Source organism: Arachis hypogaea, chromosome 15 (assembly GCF_003086295.3).
Source record: "Arachis hypogaea cultivar Tifrunner chromosome 15, arahy.Tifrunner.gnm2.J5K5, whole genome shotgun sequence".
Classification (NCBI taxonomy): Eukaryota; Viridiplantae; Streptophyta; class Magnoliopsida; order Fabales; family Fabaceae; genus Arachis; species Arachis hypogaea.
Window position 1 is genome coordinate 7,814,765 of NC_092050.1, and position 20,526 is coordinate 7,835,290.

General features: G+C 27.3%; 2 protein-coding genes across 2 annotated transcripts; both read right to left on the minus strand.

Moving 5' to 3' along the window:
- Positions 1 to 898: 898 nt before the first annotated feature.
- On the minus strand, positions 899 to 3,361 carry LOC112748521 (soyasapogenol B glucuronide galactosyltransferase). The gene is made up of 2 exons (XM_025796754.3): positions 2,801 to 3,361; positions 899 to 2,048 (listed from the first exon to the last, which is right to left on the minus strand). The coding sequence occupies exons 1-2, from the start codon at positions 3,278 to 3,280 to the stop codon at positions 1,020 to 1,022; spliced, it is 1,509 nt and encodes a 502-aa protein (XP_025652539.1). The 5' UTR covers positions 3,281 to 3,361; the 3' UTR covers positions 899 to 1,019.
- Positions 3,362 to 15,152: 11,791 nt separating this feature from the next.
- On the minus strand, positions 15,153 to 16,849 carry LOC112748522 (soyasapogenol B glucuronide galactosyltransferase). Its single transcript, XM_025796755.3, has one exon. It carries the CDS (start codon positions 16,822 to 16,824, stop codon positions 15,301 to 15,303), a length of 1,524 nt encoding a protein of 507 aa, XP_025652540.1. The 5' UTR covers positions 16,825 to 16,849; the 3' UTR covers positions 15,153 to 15,300.
- Positions 16,850 to 20,526: the final 3,677 nt, after the last annotated feature.

Consider the following 20,526-nt stretch of genomic DNA (forward strand, 5'->3'; position numbering starts at 1 on the left):
TAAATTAAAATTTATAAAATGGTAAAAGAAGCGAATGAATAAAGCTTTCGAAAAGAAAATGTGCTGAAATCGGAAAAAACTGCGTTGAAATTAAAAGAAAACAGTAAAATGCCTTCAACCGAGTCAAAGGGCTTTGACATGAAAGTTAAAAGTGCAGAAATGTAAATTGGACGTTGAAATTAAATGATACTTGGAAAATAAACTTGCTTGAAAAATAAAGTTTACAAGAAAATAAATTAAAAGAGTAAAAACATGGAATGAACCCTACAGAAAAGTAACTCGATCGCAGACTCAGAAATTCTCTGGGGATGTGAGTGTGCTTGAGTATTTTCTGAGTTAAAGTTCCAATCTTTATTCCCTAAAACTTTCTGGTATTTATAATCAACTTTTGTAACTGACAATTAATTACAGAAACACAACCTTGAATGCGCACTTCTTGGTAACCGTTCCCGCCCATTGGCTAATTAAACGCTTACTCATAAATTCCCCATATGGTGAATGTCTTCAACTTCTCTACTTACATAACCGCTCGATCTTTTATTCGAAATAACTCATTTGATCACTTCTTTCGAAAAATAAAAATTTGGATTCTCTTAAATTTTGAATTTTAATTTAGAGTGTAAAGTGTGATCTTTCACCATTTATTTCATAGGTGGAATCAAGAGAAAATATGAGAGAGAAACCATTTAAGGGTGAGAGATCACGTTTTACCTTCTAAAATAAAAATTCAAAATTTAGAGGATCTAAATTCAATAAATAAAACCCCTGAAACATGCATTTAAAAGGGTTCTTATTAAAAATCGGTAACTAATTCAAAAGAGACTATCTATTAGAGATATAATTATTAATGTTATCTTCTCTTATCAATTTTTTTTTTTTTTGTGACTACTCTTATCGGTTTAAACCTTTGAAATAAGTGGTCTTATGATATATGATATCAAAACTTTAGTTTGGTAAACTCCAAAAGTAAAATAAAACTAAAAGAGACTGTTATTTGAGTGATTCATGACACTGCCATTTCACTTTCCATTAGCCCTATCAAGTTTCAAAGACTTGAGTTCCTGAATTAATTGAAGAAGATTGGTGTGAGAAGAGCCACCAACCTGTATTGCTCTTTTAGCAGCATCACTAAGCTCTCTTGCTCTTCTCCTCATTTCAACACTCTCCTCTCCATTACCCATCAACAAAGCTATGGCCTTTGCAATCTTACCCTTCTTCACAACCTCTTCTCCAAACTCCTGCCACTTTCTCCATTCTTTCACTCCAACCGCCACCCCAATCTTCAACACATCAACCAAAAGCTTCTCATTGAAAAACTGTTCAGCAAACATAGGCCATGTGGCCATGGCCAAACCCGCGTTCACGCTTTCCATCACCGTGTTCCAGCCACAGTGAGTTACAATTCCTCCAATGGCTGCATTCTCCAGTATCAGCAACTGTGGTGCCCAACCCCATATCAAGTAACCTTTGTTGCTTGCCTTCACTCTCTTCTCAAATTCCTCAAGAAAACTCCCATCTTCACCATCTTTTTTCTTAACAACCCACATGAAATCGTGCCCAGAATCTTCAAGAGCTTGAGCTATCTCAACAAGCTGCGAAGAAGGGAACTTGCTCATACTCCCAAAGCTCACATACAGAACAGAATTCTCAGGCTTGGAATGAAGCCATTTAAGACACCCAGAATCTTCTTCTTCTTCTTCTTTTCCTTTTTGTTCAAGTTTGGCTTGTCCTCTTCCGGCTTTATCAGCAGCATCTTGGTTCGCCCACATGGAAACAGGTCCCAAGCTCCAACTCTTGGTTCCCATGGCTTTCTTGTAATGATCCAGGTACTCACCTTCGAGCTCGTAGAAGCTATCAAACACGGATCCGAGGCTTCTTCTCTCTGAGTCCCTAATCATCTCCATCAAATGGGTGTAGCCGTTGGGTTCTCTAAGCCAATCCGGCAGCTGCAAAGGCGTCATCTCCAGGCGGTGCGGCAAACCAGGCAATGAAAACTTGTCATCAGTGCTGTCGGATTTTATGTCTTTATGAGGAGCATAAGTCTTGACCTATATATGTTTCGCAAACATTAATGAAAGTTTTATTGGTCTCCAACTCTACAACTTTAAGAGTGCAATGTTTGTTATGCAAAATAATTTTCATCATCAAGCAAGAGAAAATGTTCATTTCGAAGCAAAATAGTAAATGAATTGCATTAACAATTTTTTTAGTCTTATAAAGATTTCAATAAGTGGATATATACATAGAAAAAATGTTCAAGATTTCATCCCCATCTCATCTAGTTTGCATTAAAGTCAGATTTTCTCTCTCTTTTTTAACTCTCATTGTAATCTCTTTTTTTCTTTTTTTTTGAAGGAAAGAACTCAATACAGTAAAAATGGAACTTATTACAATAGAAAATTAACTCTCCTTGTAATATATAATTTTAAAATTCTATAAATTTATCAATTTATATTTCAAATTAGTCAAATGCTACTTTTTCAATTGATATATTCTTTGGCTTATCAATCTACGATTTTTGATAGTGGATTATCAATGTTGCTATGTCTACTCTCTTTATAATAGATGTTATTTTGACATTAGTATTTTCTTTTCGGAGAGTGCTAGGTAAATAATGAAAATTTTAAACAACATGAACGATCACCAATCAAATGAAAATACACTATACTATAATTTAATACTACTAATTAAATTTATTTTTTTAACCCTATTAATTCACATTGTTTACCCATTATTCAAAAATATTGTTGGTTACCTATACTTTTCCTTTTCTTAGTAATCAAATTCGCAATTTCTTAACTGAGTGTTGTGCCGAATGAGCAAAGCAGCTTCCAGCAAGAAAGATCAACCTAGGAATCCCCAACCTGGCTGCAGCATCTACAGTCCAAGGGTAGAACATGTCAGTGACAATGCAATCTGCCTCCAGTTCCTCAAACAACTTCTCAATCTCCTTTTCCAGCAGATTCAGTCCCTTTGCGATTTTGGGAAGCATGTCCGGTGCCGTATCGGCGTTGAATGTTTCTACACCAACGGGAAGACCGACTTCTGCGGCCGGGAACTTAACGACGTGAGTTCTGATTGAACGGCCGAGCGAGGAGTCGCGGCCGACGGAGCTCTGGAACAATGAGGCTGCTACTGGGGTGGCTATTATGGTAACATGGACTCCGTGCATAGCGAAGAGTCTGGCTATGTCTACCATTGGTATGATGTGGCTTGTTGATGCGAATGGTAAGAACATAACTTTTATCTTAGTATCAACTTCTTCTTTTGCAGATTCCATGGGAACCGATAATAAATTAAAGTTAACTTCTACAAAAATAGATTTTCAGAGACACACTACTCTGCTGCTAAACTGAACTCCAATGTCTTTATATTATACTATAAATGTTTATTATCTTTATTTTCCTTTTTCCACATTAAAATTAAAATAAAATTGACAAAATTGTGCCACGAGGTACACGATATAATAATAATTTTTTTAGTATTATATTTTTAAATTGAAATAAAAAAGATATTCTTGTTTTGACTTTTGACGGATAAACAGTTTCTTTAAGTATTATATTTAGGCCAATGCTACGTTGAGGAAGCAATTTTTTTTTCTCACCTGTTAAACGTACGTACGTGGGTAAACAATAAATGAAGGTGGCTACTCCAATGAAGATTTAATGATTATCATCATGTGAAGATACATCATTTTGACCATTGGATGATAGATTGTAGGGCTTGATTTGATTTGAAGTAAAAGTGTTACTTTTATTTAAAATGTTGCTAAATAAATAAGTTACACTTTTTGAACAAGGATCATCATGAGAAGATGTTTTTGCCATCTTCATGGGAGTAGTTGCCATAAATGAATGCGTGTGGTGTGTGTCTTGATGGAGGAGACAAGATCTGCAATAAGGACTTAATATTTTTTAACTCTTGGAAGGACTTAATTATACTTGGAAGGACTTAATTACAAAATTAAAGTAGTGTAGAGATTCAATTGAAAGAAAAAAAAAAGTATAGGGACTTAATTAACAATTTGGTGAAACTATAGGGACCAACAAAGTAATTAAACCTTTAAAAAATAACAACCTAAATAAAACAACCTAAGTAAATAACTTAAAATTAAAAATAACAACCTAAATAAATAATAAATAATAATTTAAAATAATAAAATGCAAATAACTTATAATTTAAAAAGTAACAACCTAAGCAAATAACTTAAAATAATAAAAAGAGTTTGTTGTCAATAAGTTTGCTAAGAAAAAATCGATGAAATAAATAAATTTATCAATGAATTTATTTTTTCTAAAACAATAAACTTACCAACCAATTAGGTGTAATCAAATCTAGGAGTATTGAGAATGTCAAAACTCACAAAACTAAATCCATATTATAAGATCCCTGACGATTCTGGAAGTCTGTGCATATCGATACGTTGGTTCAAATCCATATTAGTTATTATGTGAACTTAATTTTTTCAAAAGTTATAATTTATTTGTTTTTTCTTTAAATAAAAGAGTAATAATTATATAATAAGAATAAAATGTAACTATAATTTAAAAATTTAAAAAATAAATAATTTATAAATAATTTTTTTAAATTAGTTTAATAATATTAAAAACCAAATATATAATAACCTAATAAAGCGTATTTAAAAATTCAAAAAGTGACAATCTAAAAAAAATAATAATTTATAATTTATAAATAAAATTTTAAAGATTTTGAGTGACAACAGCTAGCAAATAATTTTTAAACTTAATGTATGAGCGTCATGTTAACATAATAAAAACTCCCTATTTGTATTTATATTACCATAAAGATAGAAGATTTGATTCTTTTTCTTATGTATATTACAAAAAATAATTATTTTCAAAACAAAAAAAATAATTATTTACGAATGAACATACATAATTAATTATACGACAAAAATAATATCAAATTATCAGTACATTTATTTTTATCAAATTGAATCCCATTAAATTATTAATTTAAATTCAATCTATTTAATTTTTAATTTCAATAACATTTTTTACATTGTTCTGTGTGAATTTTTTTTTATCACACTAAATCTATATTTTTAATTTACATTCAGTTATTTTTTTTTTTCTAAGCCTAAATCAGTTGGAGACCAACTAGATAACAAAAACATTCAAGGTCTAATAAAAAAAAGCCCACAATCTTAATAAATAACATTAACCATTAATCGGTTTCATTTAATTAATTATTTTCTATCAATACGCAACACAGATTTGATAGTTTGCAGATCTTGTCCTCCTCCATCAAGACCCACACTACACGCGTACATTTATCGTTTGCCCACGTAAGTTTGAATAGGTGAGGAAAAAAAATTGCTTCCTCATGGTAGCATTACCCTTATATTTAAACTGAAATAAAAAAGTAAAATATTGTCTATGCTACAAATAAATTTAAAGTTAAAAATATCATAACATTATATTATTATGAATAAATAACTGTAGTGTCTTTTGTGTTGAACTGAAAAACGTATATTTTCAAAATGCATAAGTGATAAAAAAAAAAATAGAATTTTAAGTGAGGTTTATTTTTAGTGTTAGTTGTGCATTCTATTAGTGAAGAATTATAAAAATTAGACTACTATTTTGTGATGTCATTTGCTTTATCTTCAATTACCTGCAATAGGTAAATATTATTTTAGACAGATAATTATACACATAATTTTTTTTTCTAAAATTAGGAGTAAGATTCAAATTTAAAACTTTTAAGTGAGGATGAAAAGACCATATTACTTAAAGTATAATTCGTTGACAAATTTTTACACAATCTTAGTATGTATAAATCTAAAAAATATATATATTAGATCATAACTTAAAGTAAATATTCTTGATTTTTTTTTTATAATACAAATAGTACCACTTTGTAAGTCTCACTTTTTCTTGTCGTTTTATAAGAAACACCATGCGAATCTGAAAACAAATTTAAAAAAATAAAAAAGTAACATATTTAAAAATAAAAAATAGATCTAAAAAACAGGAAAAACAAAAAAACAAAATACACAAACTTATTATTTCTAAGTAAAATCATAAATATAAATAAAAAAACAACAACATTTAATAATTAACCTATTACTATTACAACTTCACCCTTTAACATGTATATTTAAGAGTAAAGAATGGAATTTGCAGTTGGAGTTTCAAGCAAATAATTGAATTCAATTCTAGATTTACAAATCTCTGAAACAAGGCAAAGAAGTAGCATCTCATCCCAACTCAATTTGTCTTTTCTCTTTAATATAACTGGTCAAACGATGCAACATTTGTAGTTGGATCCTGATTCCTAAGATTACAAATTCATAATTCGAGTCTAGTAAATCACGTGCAGTATTGGCTTTGTTTATTGCATCTTAATTAAGGCATCCCTTATGCTACCAGAAAATTGCTTTTTAGAAATCTTATACAAATGCTTAGCGTGTCTAGATCCATGTGCATTATTATATTCGGTAATACTAGAAAAAAAATAAAAAATATTAAAATTTATTTTATTTAATATTTATTAATTGTCATAATAATTAATAAATATTAAAATTATAGTTATTTTTGGTTAATTTTTTTTTTTGTTATCAAATATTTTTTATTTTTTTATATTGATTATATAATGTAATTTTATACTTTTATAATTAGAAAAAGATAAATGTTATGGTGCCTATAACATTATGATTAACTTACTAAAAAAAAATAAATAGATAATATTTTAATAAATTTAAAATATTTTAGGGTAATTCACCTATAAAAGCCAAAGGATTGCTAAAATTATCTGAATTTTTCAAAGTTAAAAACGTTATCTAGATGTCTCTATTTATATTTCTATATAAATTGAATTCAAATAGGTATTTAAGTAGTAAATCGAATCTACAAGATTCGAATTACTTGAAATGCATATGTACTACTAAATCGAATTAAAGAGGCTCGATTTGACCTCTTGCATAGTAAATCAATATGGATGAATTCGATTTACAATGGACCCACAAAAATTTGAATTTTGACTGTAGTAAATTGACTCAAAGGGTTTCGATTTAAGACTTATATAAATAGAATGCAATAGCTTCGATTTATTAGCTAACGGTTCACTTTAATAATTCGAATCTAATAAATTTAATTTACATGTGATTGTCTATAATCTTATTATCATGTATGAATTGTTGATTTTTTTGGACAAAGTAAATAATAATAATATTAAAAGTACTTTTAAAAATATTAAAATATGTTATTTTATGTTATTTTTAATTTAATAACTAATTTATAAATTTTAAAAAAGTCTCTTAATTAAATATTTTGTTAGTTTATTTTTTTTAATGCATGAAATAAAATAGTTTTTTTAATTTTTAAATGAGAGTAAGTATGACATAGAAAATGAGGGAAAAAAAAAGAAACAACACTGATGACTGATGTTTTTTTCTAATATTTTTAATATTTTAGAAATATAATAAGCCAAAGACAAATTTTAAACACTATATCTCAGTAAATAATGATATTATACCATTTTTTTAGAAATAATCAAATTCAAAATCATATATAAATTAAAAAATAAATTATTAAAATAACACTAACAAAAAAATTCTAAAACTTTTTAACGACAAATAAATTCTTGAAATATCAAAAAATACGATTAAAAAATTAGATATTAAATATATATTTTTAAAAAAAATTTAGAAATCAGATTTTGATAAAAAAATTTTGTAATCATTATTAAATAGGTAAGATCTTTTTATTCTTAAATTTTAGTAAATTTTAAGTGATTTTTTTTTTAAATTTGAGATTAAATTTTGTTCTAAACTAGTATTTTTATCCGTAATAACATTATAGGAATATAAATTTTTTAAAATTACGGTCCACTTTATCCTGACAGTATAGATTATACATGGCACAAAAGATTTATAGAATCAAACTACTTTTATAAAAAGAAGTTATAGATTGACAAAAGTCACCAACTAAAAAGACTAAAGTCTTTGTAGATAAAAAATTAAATAATAATATTTTTAGTTATTACTTTTTATATTAAAAAGTCTAATTTTTTATTAATATTTAATTTTAAGATTCGTTATCTAAAATTTGAAATAGTTAATTTTTATACTTACTATTTAAAAATAATATTTTTTCTCTTTATGTATATAAAAATATATTAGATATTAGTATAAAAAAAGTTATATTGATAGTTATAAAATTAACTCAAAATTAATTTTTTTTAAAATAATTGAATCTTTATTCTAACTTTTAATTATAATATTAGTATTTTCTCCAAATTATATGTAATAAATATTTGAAAGAAGAAAAAAGAAGATATAGATTAGAAACAGCAGTGAAAATTTAAAACTAAATAAAAAACTAAAAAATATGTACATAATAATATTTTTTATTTAAATTATATTATTTTGTTAATTTTATTTTCTGTAGAACAGAAAAGTAGAAAAAATAGAGAAGAGAAAAGAGAGAGAAAGATAAAAATGAAGAATGAGAATGAGAGTTTGTTAATTTTAGAAGAAAAAATTTTATTTTAAATGTAATAAAAAATATCGGATGACATATTTTGATTTGTCAAATTACTAATATAAAATATAAATTATATATAGAGTGAAAATGGTAGAGATAAATAGAAAAATGGAGAGGTAGATGAGAGAATTTAGGAAAATAGTTTATTAATTTTGGAAGAAAATATTTTCTCTCAATTTTAATAAGAGAGTATCATGTGACACATTTGGTTATTAAATTAGATAGTAATATATGATACATAATATAGGTATATTTCAATTTTAATATTTTAATTTAAATTTTAATACAATTAAAGAATGTCATATTTCATACTTTGATTGTCAAATTTGTAATTAGTTATTGATAATGATATATAAAAAAGATAGAGTGGTTAAAAAAATGAGAAGGATAGATAAAGAGAGAGAAAGGAAGAAAGAACTTTTTAATTTTGGAGAAAAATATTTGATTTCAATTGCAATGAGGAAATGACATGTGGCATATTTTGATTGTAAAATTAGTAAGGAAGAAGGGAGAATTTTTCAATTTTGGAGAAAAAAGTTTGATTTTAATTGCAATAAAAAAGTAATATGTGACACATTTTAATTGTAAAATTAGTAATATATAATAGATATAATAATTTTTTATATATCTTTTAAATATTTATTTAAATATTAGCACAAAAATTTAAATTAAACAAATAAATCATTTGTTAAATATAAATTTTTTTGGTTACATATAAAAATATAATCATTATTGATTAATTTTATCATATTTTTAAATTATTTAAAAATTATTTATTTAATAACATATTTTAATCATATTTTTGTTAGCGGTTGAATTTGTTGGATACGAAATTAGTAGTTGATGCCAAATTAAAAAGTGATAATACTGATATGAACTAATAATTAATCTAATACTAAACTATTAATATAGGGTTGTGAGGTGGTGGAAATCTGACGAATCTTACAGGAAAGAGCTTGAGAGTTGGATTGATTATGGTGCTCTTTATGCGGTGTATCATCTATGATCTCACATTCCTTCATTTCTTCTGCATCAATATTTGGGTTATGTATGAAGTAATATTAGTTTCAACATCTTTAATGTCTTCTAAAAATTCTCCCTTCAACTTCTCCTTTTAATGTCCATCTGTTTTTTTATTCATTCTTTGCTACATACATTTATTTCTCTCTGGCAACCCTTCCTCTTCAACTCCTTCCTTAATATCAGGTAAGAAGAACGAAAAATTTCAAATTTAAATTTTGAATTGAAAAAACAAGCATATTTATAACCCCTTCTTCTATTATTTACTATATTCTTCTGGTTGCTTTGCCCATTTTTTATTTTTCAATCTGTCATTGTGATCACAGTGGTGGTGATGGAGAGCATGGTGATAGTTGCGATTGCTACAACTGCAATGGGATGGGTCACATGACTTGGAATTGTAACCAAGGAGGCATGTATGGCAGTGATGGTAGATGCAAATCTGCTACAACTATGGGGATTCTGGATATTTTGCAATGAACTGTCCAACAAGCTCTTTGAAAACAAGGTTTTATCACTTTCGATTTTCAGAAATTTTCAATTTCAAGATTTTTCGTTTGATGTTTTTCAAATTTTTGTTCAGATCTACTATTTTTTGAATTTTTTTATTTTTTAAATCGTTTTTTTTTTATTCATCAAATTCTACACTTTCAGTGAGATGTTCAATTACGAGACTCTAAAACAGTAAACCTTATCCATTCCGGGTAGTGATTTAAAGTATTTTGATAAAGAGAACTTGAGAATTGGATATTTTATAGTATTTACTATTTTCTATACCATTAATTTATTTGTAGTCTCCCATTCAATAGATGATACATATATATTCTGGATATTTATTTGTATTTACTATTTATAACATGCAACACTAACGGTATATATATGTATCATCTATTGATATTCTTTTATTTGTAATATGAATACAATTTAGTTTTATTTAGGTATCTCACCTTTCATTACCTGTTTATATTATGTATTATATCATGTATTTTTTATGTACATTTTAGTCACCTAATTTTTATCATATGATTATGATATGTATTTAATATATATTTTTTTTGTTATTTTTGCATAATTATACAATACTGCTCTGTTCTCATTGCATGCAAAACTTACTCAAATGTAATTTTACCCTTTGTTCTACTACGATCTGGACCTTTCATCCTTCAATTTCTGCTATAACAGTTGTAGTGTAGCTGATAAGATTTGTCGTCTTGCTTTTGTATTCATATTTTTACAAATAATAAACTAATGTGCTTGCTTATTAGACTATATGCTAAACTCATTAGTTATCTATAATTTCAACAAATAATAACTATAATGTTTTGTTTTTATGTACATTGCTTCTTTATTTATTCCTCATATCATCTCTGAGGGTCTTCCTTTTTTCTAATTTAAAGGTAATCTTATCTGCTTGCCATATTTTTTTATTTTTCTATTTGTTCTTATGTTTAATAATAGGTTCTCTTATGTTATTACCTGTAATCAGTTTCTGTAAATATTACTGATTCCATCTCCAAATAATAATATTATACATCCTTGAGTTATTGTTTAGTTATCTTTTCACCAAACCATTCATAAAGTCATTATCTCATACTGATTGAATTACTGAACCAATGGCTTTCTCATTCAATCTTCTTAAGGAACTTGATGCATTCACTGAGCATCATGCATGGTGCATACAAGTTATGTAATATATTATATGTTACGTGTTCATGGATATTATGTTCTTAATTTTTATTATAAACTATTAGTGAGTCTTTATGGTTACTTTTTTATTTTCGATTTCTTCTCCTTTCCATACATATTGTTTATTTGACACCATTAGCAGAAAACAAAAGATACTATTCTAATAAATTGTTAAATTCTTTGCTTTATATTATGCTACTACTACTTGATTTATCAAGTACATGCAAGATGCAACAATATAGACGACTCTAAATTGGCGCTTGATCTCGACAGTTAGTTATTTTTATTTTGATGAAAAGTGTTATAAGATTTTTCATTTTTACTAGATACATTTGAATGCTTTCTATGTTTCAAGTGTTTATATAGATGTAAGATTAAGTAAGATATATTAAGTATTTCCCGTGATTCGCACGGACAATGCACTTAGAACACATAAATGTAAAATGTAATTATATAAAATAACATTAAATTTAATATCATGTAATTATAAAATATTTATAGCATTTTGAAAAAAATGAGATGTAAGCGATCAAAATTGCCAATTTTGGTGTTTTTAATGTTTGTAGTTTGTATAAGTGTTTTTTTCTATTATTATCTATAGGTGTTAAATATGTATGATTTTTAAACTCATAAAGTTATTCAAATACAAATAAATTATGTAGTATCTTTTTAACCTATCCATTTTTTTATTTTTTAACTGTTATACAATCATATTAATGTAGCATTGTGTATTAGACATTCTAAACGTAGCATGGGTTATTTTTTAGAAAATATATATAATGTTTAATATGCTATATATATATATATATATATATATATATATATATATATATTATATATATATATATGAATGCAATTTATTTTTATTTATGCACCTCATCTTTTATTATATGATCATATTATGTATTACATTATGTATTTTTTTTACCCAACTTTTATCAGATGATTATGATATGATATTAACCATGTGATCATTCAAATTTTCTTAATAGTTGTTAATAGATATTTAACAAGTTGAGAATGTTTGTATATTTAAAGTTATATTAACACATCCATTTGAGTTGAAGGTAGACATACCCAGAATGTGTGAGTTTAGATGTTTTTATTCATGTGTTTTTTTTTTGTTAAACCTAATTTTTTCCCTATACAATGAACATGAGAAATTCTTTTTTGTTATGTAATATGACATAAAAAAAATTTCTTAATATTAGTAATTAACATGTAAGAAATAATTTCAATTTTTTATTTAATAAAAAAATCTACGTATATTAATTTAATTTGATTAATGGTTGACATCATATTATATGCATACATAATATATTTTTTTATTTCTGTACTGAATATTTTCTATACGATTAATGATTTTTTTGACCGTACTAGACATTCTTCATGCATCGCACGGATCATTCACTAGTGTATAATGATAATAGAGTTCTCTGTTATGGAAAGTGACCATGCCCAATTACGTGTTAAATTATTATTGATTATGTACAGTATTTTATTTAAAATTTAAATATATGTATGGATATTTATATTTATATTTAACTTTTCTTAAATTATTTCGCATGAAATAAAATTCTCTTTGACATAATTAATAATTTAAAAATTAAAAAAATTATTTTATTTTATATATTAAAAAAAATTAATAAAATATTTAATTCGATTTAGTAGTACATATGCATTTTAAGTAATTCGAATTCATTGTATTCGATTTATATAAAAATATAAATAAAAACATTTAGGTAACGTTTTTAATTTTGGAAGATTCAAATAATTTTAATGATTTTTTGATTTATATAGATAAATTAGGAAAAAATGCCATATTAAACTAAATAGAAAAGAAAATTACGTAATTTTATCAAAACAAAAAACATAATATGAATCACCAAAGTATATTTTAATGTAATTCGAATGAGATTAGTTCGAATTAGCTAAAGCAAGAGTAATTCGAATCACTTAAATTAGTCCCTATCAAAGTAATTCGAATGGACTCAATTCGAATTATGCATGAGTGGATCCAAGGAGTAATTCTTATATTGATTCGAACTACATGCAAACATGATCCACACTAGTTCGAATCAGGGTGATTCAAACTAGCCCACCATTTTGACACCATAGTAATTCGAAATAGGTTGATTCGAATTGCACACATAGTAATCCAACCAATGTTAAATCGAATTCAATTAGTTCGATAATACGAGTCTATGAAAAAAATTGCATTTTATGAAATTTAAACATTTTTATTATATGATAGATTAGTAAAAGAGTACATTACAAATTTTTATCGTACTCATCATAACAATATTTAGTAGAATCATTTAATTTAATATGACATTTATCCGATAAACTAGTATTTTTACCCGTAATACTATTACGGAAATATAAGTTTTTTAAAATTACATAAGTCTTGATATTATAGATTATGACACGAAAAATTTATAGTATTAAACTATATACTTTTATAAAATGGTATTAAGGGACAAAAGTCTCTGTCGGCTAAGAAGACCATAATCTTAAACAAAATTAAATAATAAATTTTTAGTTATTATTTTCAAATGAAAGAGTTTAATTTTTTTACTTAATTTTAAAATTCGTTGTCTAAAATTTAAAAGAATTTAACGTATATATTTTTATATTTGATTAGGTATTAAGTTTGTTGCACAAATAAAAATAATTAATTTTTATACTTGCTTTTTAAAAATAATATTTTTCTATATATATCAAAATATAATTAGATATTAATATAAAAAAATTTATATTTATAATTATAAAATTAACTCATTTTTTTAAATAATTGAATCTTGATTCTAACTTTTAATCACAACATTAGTATTTTTTTTTAAATTATATGCAATAAATATTTAAAAAGAAAAAAGTAAAAATATATATTAAAAAGATAAGCAGTAAAAATTTAAATTTAAATAAAATATATGTATATAATAATATTTTTTATTTAAATTATATTATGTTATTAATTTTATTTTTTGTAGAACATAAAGGTAGAAAAAAAATAGAGAATGAGAGAAAAGAGAGAGAAAGCTAAAGAAGAAGAATGAGAGAGGGGGTTTGTTAATTTTGGAAGTTAAGAAAATTTTTTATTTTAATTATAATGAAAATATCTAGTGACAAATTTTGATTTGTCAAATTACTAATATAAAATATGAATTATAAATTATATATAGAGTAGGAAGGATAGAGAGAAATAGAAAAAAAAGAGAGGTAGGTAAGAAAATATAAGAAGGATGTTTACTAATTTTAGAGGAAAATATTTTCTCTAAATTTTAATAAGAGAGTGTCGTATGACACATTTTAGTTATTAAATTAGTTAGTAATATATAAATATAATATAAAATATAGCTATATTTCAATTTTAGTATTTTAATTTAATTTAAATACAATTAGAGAATGTTATATTGTATATTTTTATTGTCAAATTCGTAATTAGTCATTAATAATGATAATGATATATAAGAGAGATAGAGTGAGTGAAGGAATGAGAGAGATAGACAAAGGAAGAGAGAAGAGGGGATAGTTTTTTAATTTTGAAGAGAAATATTTGATTTCAATTGCAATGAGGGAGTGATATGTGGCACATTTTGGCCTTAAAATTAGTAATATATAATAGATATATAAATATAATATATAATATAGCTATATTTTAATTTTAGTATTTCGATTTTAATTTTAATTTAATTTAAATACAATTAGAGAATGTTATATTGTATATTTTGATTGTCAAATTCGTAATTAGTCATTGATAATGATATATAAGAGAGATATAATGAGTGAAGAAATGAGAGAGATAGAGAAATGAAGAGAGAAGAGAGGAGAGTTCTTTGATTTTGGAGGAAAAGATTTGATTTCAATTACAATGAGAGAGTGACATGTGGCACATTTTAGCCTTAAAATTAGAGATATATAATAGATTACCCAATATTTTATTTTTACTTTAAATATTTTATTTATAAAAATAAATTAGACAACGATAAAAAAACACTGTAAAATTTCCCAAAAAAAACATTGTAACCAGGAAAATGAGTAGTGAGATATTCCTTTTTTTTTTCTTCTCTTTTTTTTGTCAATATCAAGGGTTGTTGTGTTGTTGAGCCTTGGAGAGTTTGAGAGAGTGGAGGTCCTGAATCAATTCAAGAATGTTGTTGTGTGAAGAACCACCAACCTTAATAGCCTTCTTCGCTTCAACACTCAGCTTTTTCGCTCTTCTCCTCATCTCTTCATCTTCTTCTCCGCCACCCATCAAAGAAGCTATGGCTTTTCCAATGTCTTCCCTACTCACAACTTGGCTCCCAAACTCATTCCAGTTCCTCCACTCTTTCACACCCACCGGAACCCCAATCCTCAGCACATCCACCACCAGCTTCTCATTGAAGAAATGCTCTGCAAACAGCGGCCACGTCACCATCGGCAGCCCCGCGTTCACGCTCTCCACCACCGTGTTCCACCCGCAGTGTGTCACCAACCCTCCGATCGCCGCATTCTCCAATATCAGAAGCTGCGGTGCCCAACCCCATATCAGATACCCTTTCCCGCTTTTCCTCACTCTCTTCTCAAACTCTTCAAGAAAACTACCACCTCCTTCTTCTTCGTTCTTTCTAACCACCCAGATGAAGTTATGCCCCGAACCTTCTAATGCATGCCCAATCTCAACGAGCTGAGAGTTAGGGAACTTATTCATGCTCCCAAAACTCACGTACAGAACTGAATTCTCGGGCTTCGTGTTCAGCCATTTGAGCCACCCTTCTTCTTCTTGAGATTCTGGTTTTGTTTGACCTCTTGCTGCTTTATCCGAAGCATCTTGGTTGGCCCACAATGAAACAGGGCCTAACCCCCAACTCTTGGTGCCCATCACCTTCTTGTAATGCACATAGTAATCGCTTTCGAGCTCGTAGAAGCTATTGAAGAGGGAGCCATAGCTTCTCTTCTCTGACTCTGCGATAGTCCTCATCAACTCCGTGTAGAGATTCGGTGTTCTAACCCATTCTGGTATCTGCAAACGCGTCATCTCCAATTCATGCGGCAAATCAGGTAGCACAAACTTTTCAGAGTCCGAATCAACCTTGAGGTAGGGTTTATAGTGTTGAACAGAGTGCAGTGCAGATCTAGCAAGGTAACTAGCTCCATGAAACATGATCCTGGGAATCCCAAGCTTTGCGGCGGCATCAACACTCCAAGGGTAGAACATGTCGGTGACAATGAAATCAGCATTGAGTTGCTGGAAGAGGCTCTCCATCTCCGGTTGGAGGATGGCGAGGCCCATGAAGATCTTGGGGAGCATGTCCTTACCGGCGTCGACGTTGAAGGCTTCAACGCCGGCGGGGAGGCCCACCATGGAAGCAGGGAACTTTAAGGAGTGAGTTCTAATGGGTCTTCCACGAGCGGAGTCAAGGTCAATGGATTTCTGGAAGATGGTGGCGTTGTGTGAGGTGGTGAGAATGGTGACGTCGACGCCGTGCATGGCGAAGAGCCTGGCCATATCAACGAGGGGGATGATGTGACTTGTTGAGAGGAAAGGAACAAAAATTGCCCGTAGGTCATGATTTTCCTTTTCCATAGCTATAGATTGTGAATACAATATTGCTTTATTTGGCATAGTTTTAAACACTGCCTTATAAGCCCACCTGGAAGGAATCCAATCTATATATTCATATTCAATATTCACTCTTAAGCACGCAAAACGCACCCAAAGCGGGACACTCGTGCTACAATTTTATAATCTTATCTCTGTATATTAAAAAAACAAAAATATTAGGACGGATTCATTTGTAAAAATATTTTTTATTTTTAATTTTTTACATTTTAAAAATGTGATTAATTTGTGAAAAAAATATTTATTTTTAAATATAAAAAATAATAAAAATATTTTGTATTGATTGGTTTATTTTTAAAATATATTTGTAATATTTTAAAATAACTATAATTATATTTTTATTAAATGTACGATTTTAGTTATTTAATTTTTTATTAAATTAACAATTAATTTTTATACTGTATCAATATAAAATAAATTACTATTTTATTATATTATTTTAGAAAATTTTGATATTTCTTGTATATATAGTTGGTTTTATATTTTTTATAACATTATATAACAATAAACAATATCAATTAAAATAAAAAATTGCAATAAAATTAGTTTTACACCAAATAAATCAATTAATTAATATTCAAATTTATTGATGTAAATATTTTTTAACAAATAATTTCTTAATAAAATAATGAATAAATAGCTATTAAAGTTTAAAAAAAATTAAAACAAAAGTCAACTTTCTTATCAATATTTTTACGTTTTTATGTATTTTTTAATTTTTATTATCGATACTTTTATAATTATTGTCAATTTAAGAAATTATTTTTATAACAAAATTATTAAATGAGATAGTATTGTCTCTGGAAAAATGAATGTCAAAAATAAAAAAATTTAATAAATACATATTAATTTAGAGAGTACGTACTCCCATACTAAATAAAATAAAAAATTCAACAAATATATATTTTAATTATACTTAGAGCTTTATTTTTTCTTTAATGATCTTATTTATATAGCTCAAAGATACAAAAATCAAGCCTAATAAAAGATTAAAAAAATCAAATAAAATAAAAAAATTGAAAAAAAAAACTTTACTTTTTCAAGACTTTAATGATAAGGTATGTTGTTGGATTACTAGATTTTAAAATTAGATTAAAAGAATTGAGTTGATGATCAATAGAAGTAATGGCCAAAAGTAATCATTTCTGATGGCCTATAATATATTTCAATTGAAAAACTTCTGGAGCCATCAACTTTTAGTATATTTTGCCATTATTTGACCAACACAAGCATTAAATTGTCTTTAATAAATAAATTTTATTAATTTGGTTGAAAACTGTATTGAATCATGTGTAAAAAAATTCTAAAAAATATAGGTATAAATTATATATTTTTTGTGTGTAAAATGTCTATAAATATGAGTGTAAATTATCGCTAGGCAGGTGTTAACAAAAAATAATAATATTTGCTAGATATATAGCATCGTTCTTCTCAATTTTTAATTTAGAATATTAAAATAAAAGTTTATAATTTAAATTGTAAATTTAAAATAAATAAAATAATTTTTAAAAATTAATTAATTTTGACTGAAAAAGGTTTATTACTCTACTAAAGAAAGATAATACATAAAATAGAAAAATTTTATAACAGGTTTTAAACTTCTAATAAGGTCTTGTAATTTAAAAATTTTTCAATTTAAGTTTGTGTATGGTATATTTTTTAAACAATAGATAGCCATTTAAAAAATCATCAATATTAACCAATAAACAAAAAACAAAGTTCAATACTTATATTGTTTTAAGGATAAAGTATATTTTTTGTTTCTGAAGTTTGACAAAAATTTTTAAAATATTTTTAAATTTTATTTTGTTTTAATTTGGTTCCAAAAGTTTTTTATTTGCATCAAATATATCCCTGACGGCTAATTTTTCAAAAAATTTAAGACTAATTCAACAACAATTTCATAAGAACAACCCTCAACACAAGCAAATCAAACATAATTTTCATGCATTATTATTAAATTGGTCTTAAATTTTTAAAAATACTATAATAGGGCAACGGATTCCTTGCTCCATATTTTATGTGGGAATATCATTAACCCACTTAAAAATAATTATAAATTGAACCCCGTTTTTTTTTTTTGAAAAAACTAAAAATTAGAAATTGACCTATGTATTTATTAACTTTTACACTTTTCCCTTTTTAATTTTGATCACAGATTCAACGTTGTAAACCATTGCTCTGATAGGGTTTTGCCCTCTTTCAATATTGATTGTCATGGTCTCTTCCTCTTCCTCTGCCGTCTCTCTCATCCGCTCATCTTCGCCGTGCAACCCGCTTCTGCAGCCGCTCGCAACCCGCTTTCGCTTCCACGACCGCCGCGCCACCCGCTTCTCCACGCCGCGCAACCCACTTCCCCGCCGTCGTGCAACCCGCTTCCCGCTGCCGCACAACCCGCTTCCCCCGCTTTCTATCAGGTAACATTTTCACCCTATCTCTTGTATATATATATTTTCCTGCTTCTTTCCGAACTCAGATTCTATTTAGTTTATTTTGTTTTATTGCTTTTTCTATGGTAAGGTTTTTGTGAATTTGAATGAAGTTTAATTTCAATTTGTGTTTGATATATGTTAAAGAAACTTTGTTTCAGTTGTTTATCAGTGATTCTATATTTCTGGTTCATATGTGCTGTTTCTTCTTATTTATTGGTAACAACCATAATTTGATTGATTCTGTATGTGTATATTAAATTTGATTTCTTACTAGCTAGCTAGCTTGCTATAGTGATATGACATTATTATTATGCACAGCTTCGTATTTAGGGCTTAAAGAGTTTTTGCCACCATATTTGGATCCAAATCTCACAAATCAAGAACTCATCTCAGGAGTCAACTTTGCCTCTGATGGTTCTGGTTATGACACACTTACACCAACTCTCAGTGTATCTATAACACTACTCTCTTTCTTTATCTACATCTTATTTATCACATGCCTGAAATGGTTATAATTCCTTTTTATTCCTCAAATATATGTTTCATGCCTAGCTTTAATTTGTCAATTTGGTTAAAAATATTTTTGTACAAAATTACTTACCTAAATCCTCTTTATGTATAGATATAGATGGATAGAAGTATTAAGTATACATAGATTGGTTAATTTTTCTGAATTTGTATTGGTCTCTCTATCAATTGCAGAATGTAATTTCAATTCGAAAACAGTTGGAATATTTCAAAGAATACAAAAATAGGTTGGAGAGGATTCTTGGTAAACAGAAAACAGAAGATCATATGAAGAACGCTATATTTTTCAGAAGTGCAGGGACAAATAACTTTGTTATTAATTATTTTACATTGCCAATACGAAGAAAGACAGGGGATAAGTTATTGTTTGGAACGGTGTAGAATTGAAGGAAGTAATTGGTATCCAGAGAAAGAGAAAGAAGAGGACAGAGGATAAGTTATTGTTTTGCAGCATGAAGCAGCAGCTACCTGGCGTTGATGCTAAATTGCAGAAGATTAAAGAGAAGAGAAGAGAAGAGAAGAAAAAAGAAGAGAAGAGAAGCATTTCTGCTAGGGTTTTTCATTCAATTTCATTCACCACCATTCTCTCATCCTCTTCCTCTGCTGTATCTCTTGTTCGCCAATCCTCACCGTCACAACACGCCTCAGATGACGCCGCAACCTGCTTCCGCCGCCGCCGCGCAAGACGTTGCCTCAACGCTTGGAGGTTAATTAATCATTATGCCTTTTCAATTCATCATTTCGT

Coding starts and splice junctions, on each gene's coding strand:
- LOC112748521 (XM_025796754.3), bottom strand. CDS start 3,280: ATGGAATCTGCAAAAGAAGAAGTTGATACTAAGATAAAAGTTATGTTC. Junction 2,049..2,800: donor CTCATTCGGCACAACACTCA/GTTAAGAAATTG, acceptor AAACATATATAG/GTCAAGACTTATGCTCCTCA.
- LOC112748522 (XM_025796755.3), bottom strand. CDS start 16,824: ATGCCAAATAAAGCAATATTGTATTCACAATCTATAGCTATGGAAAAG.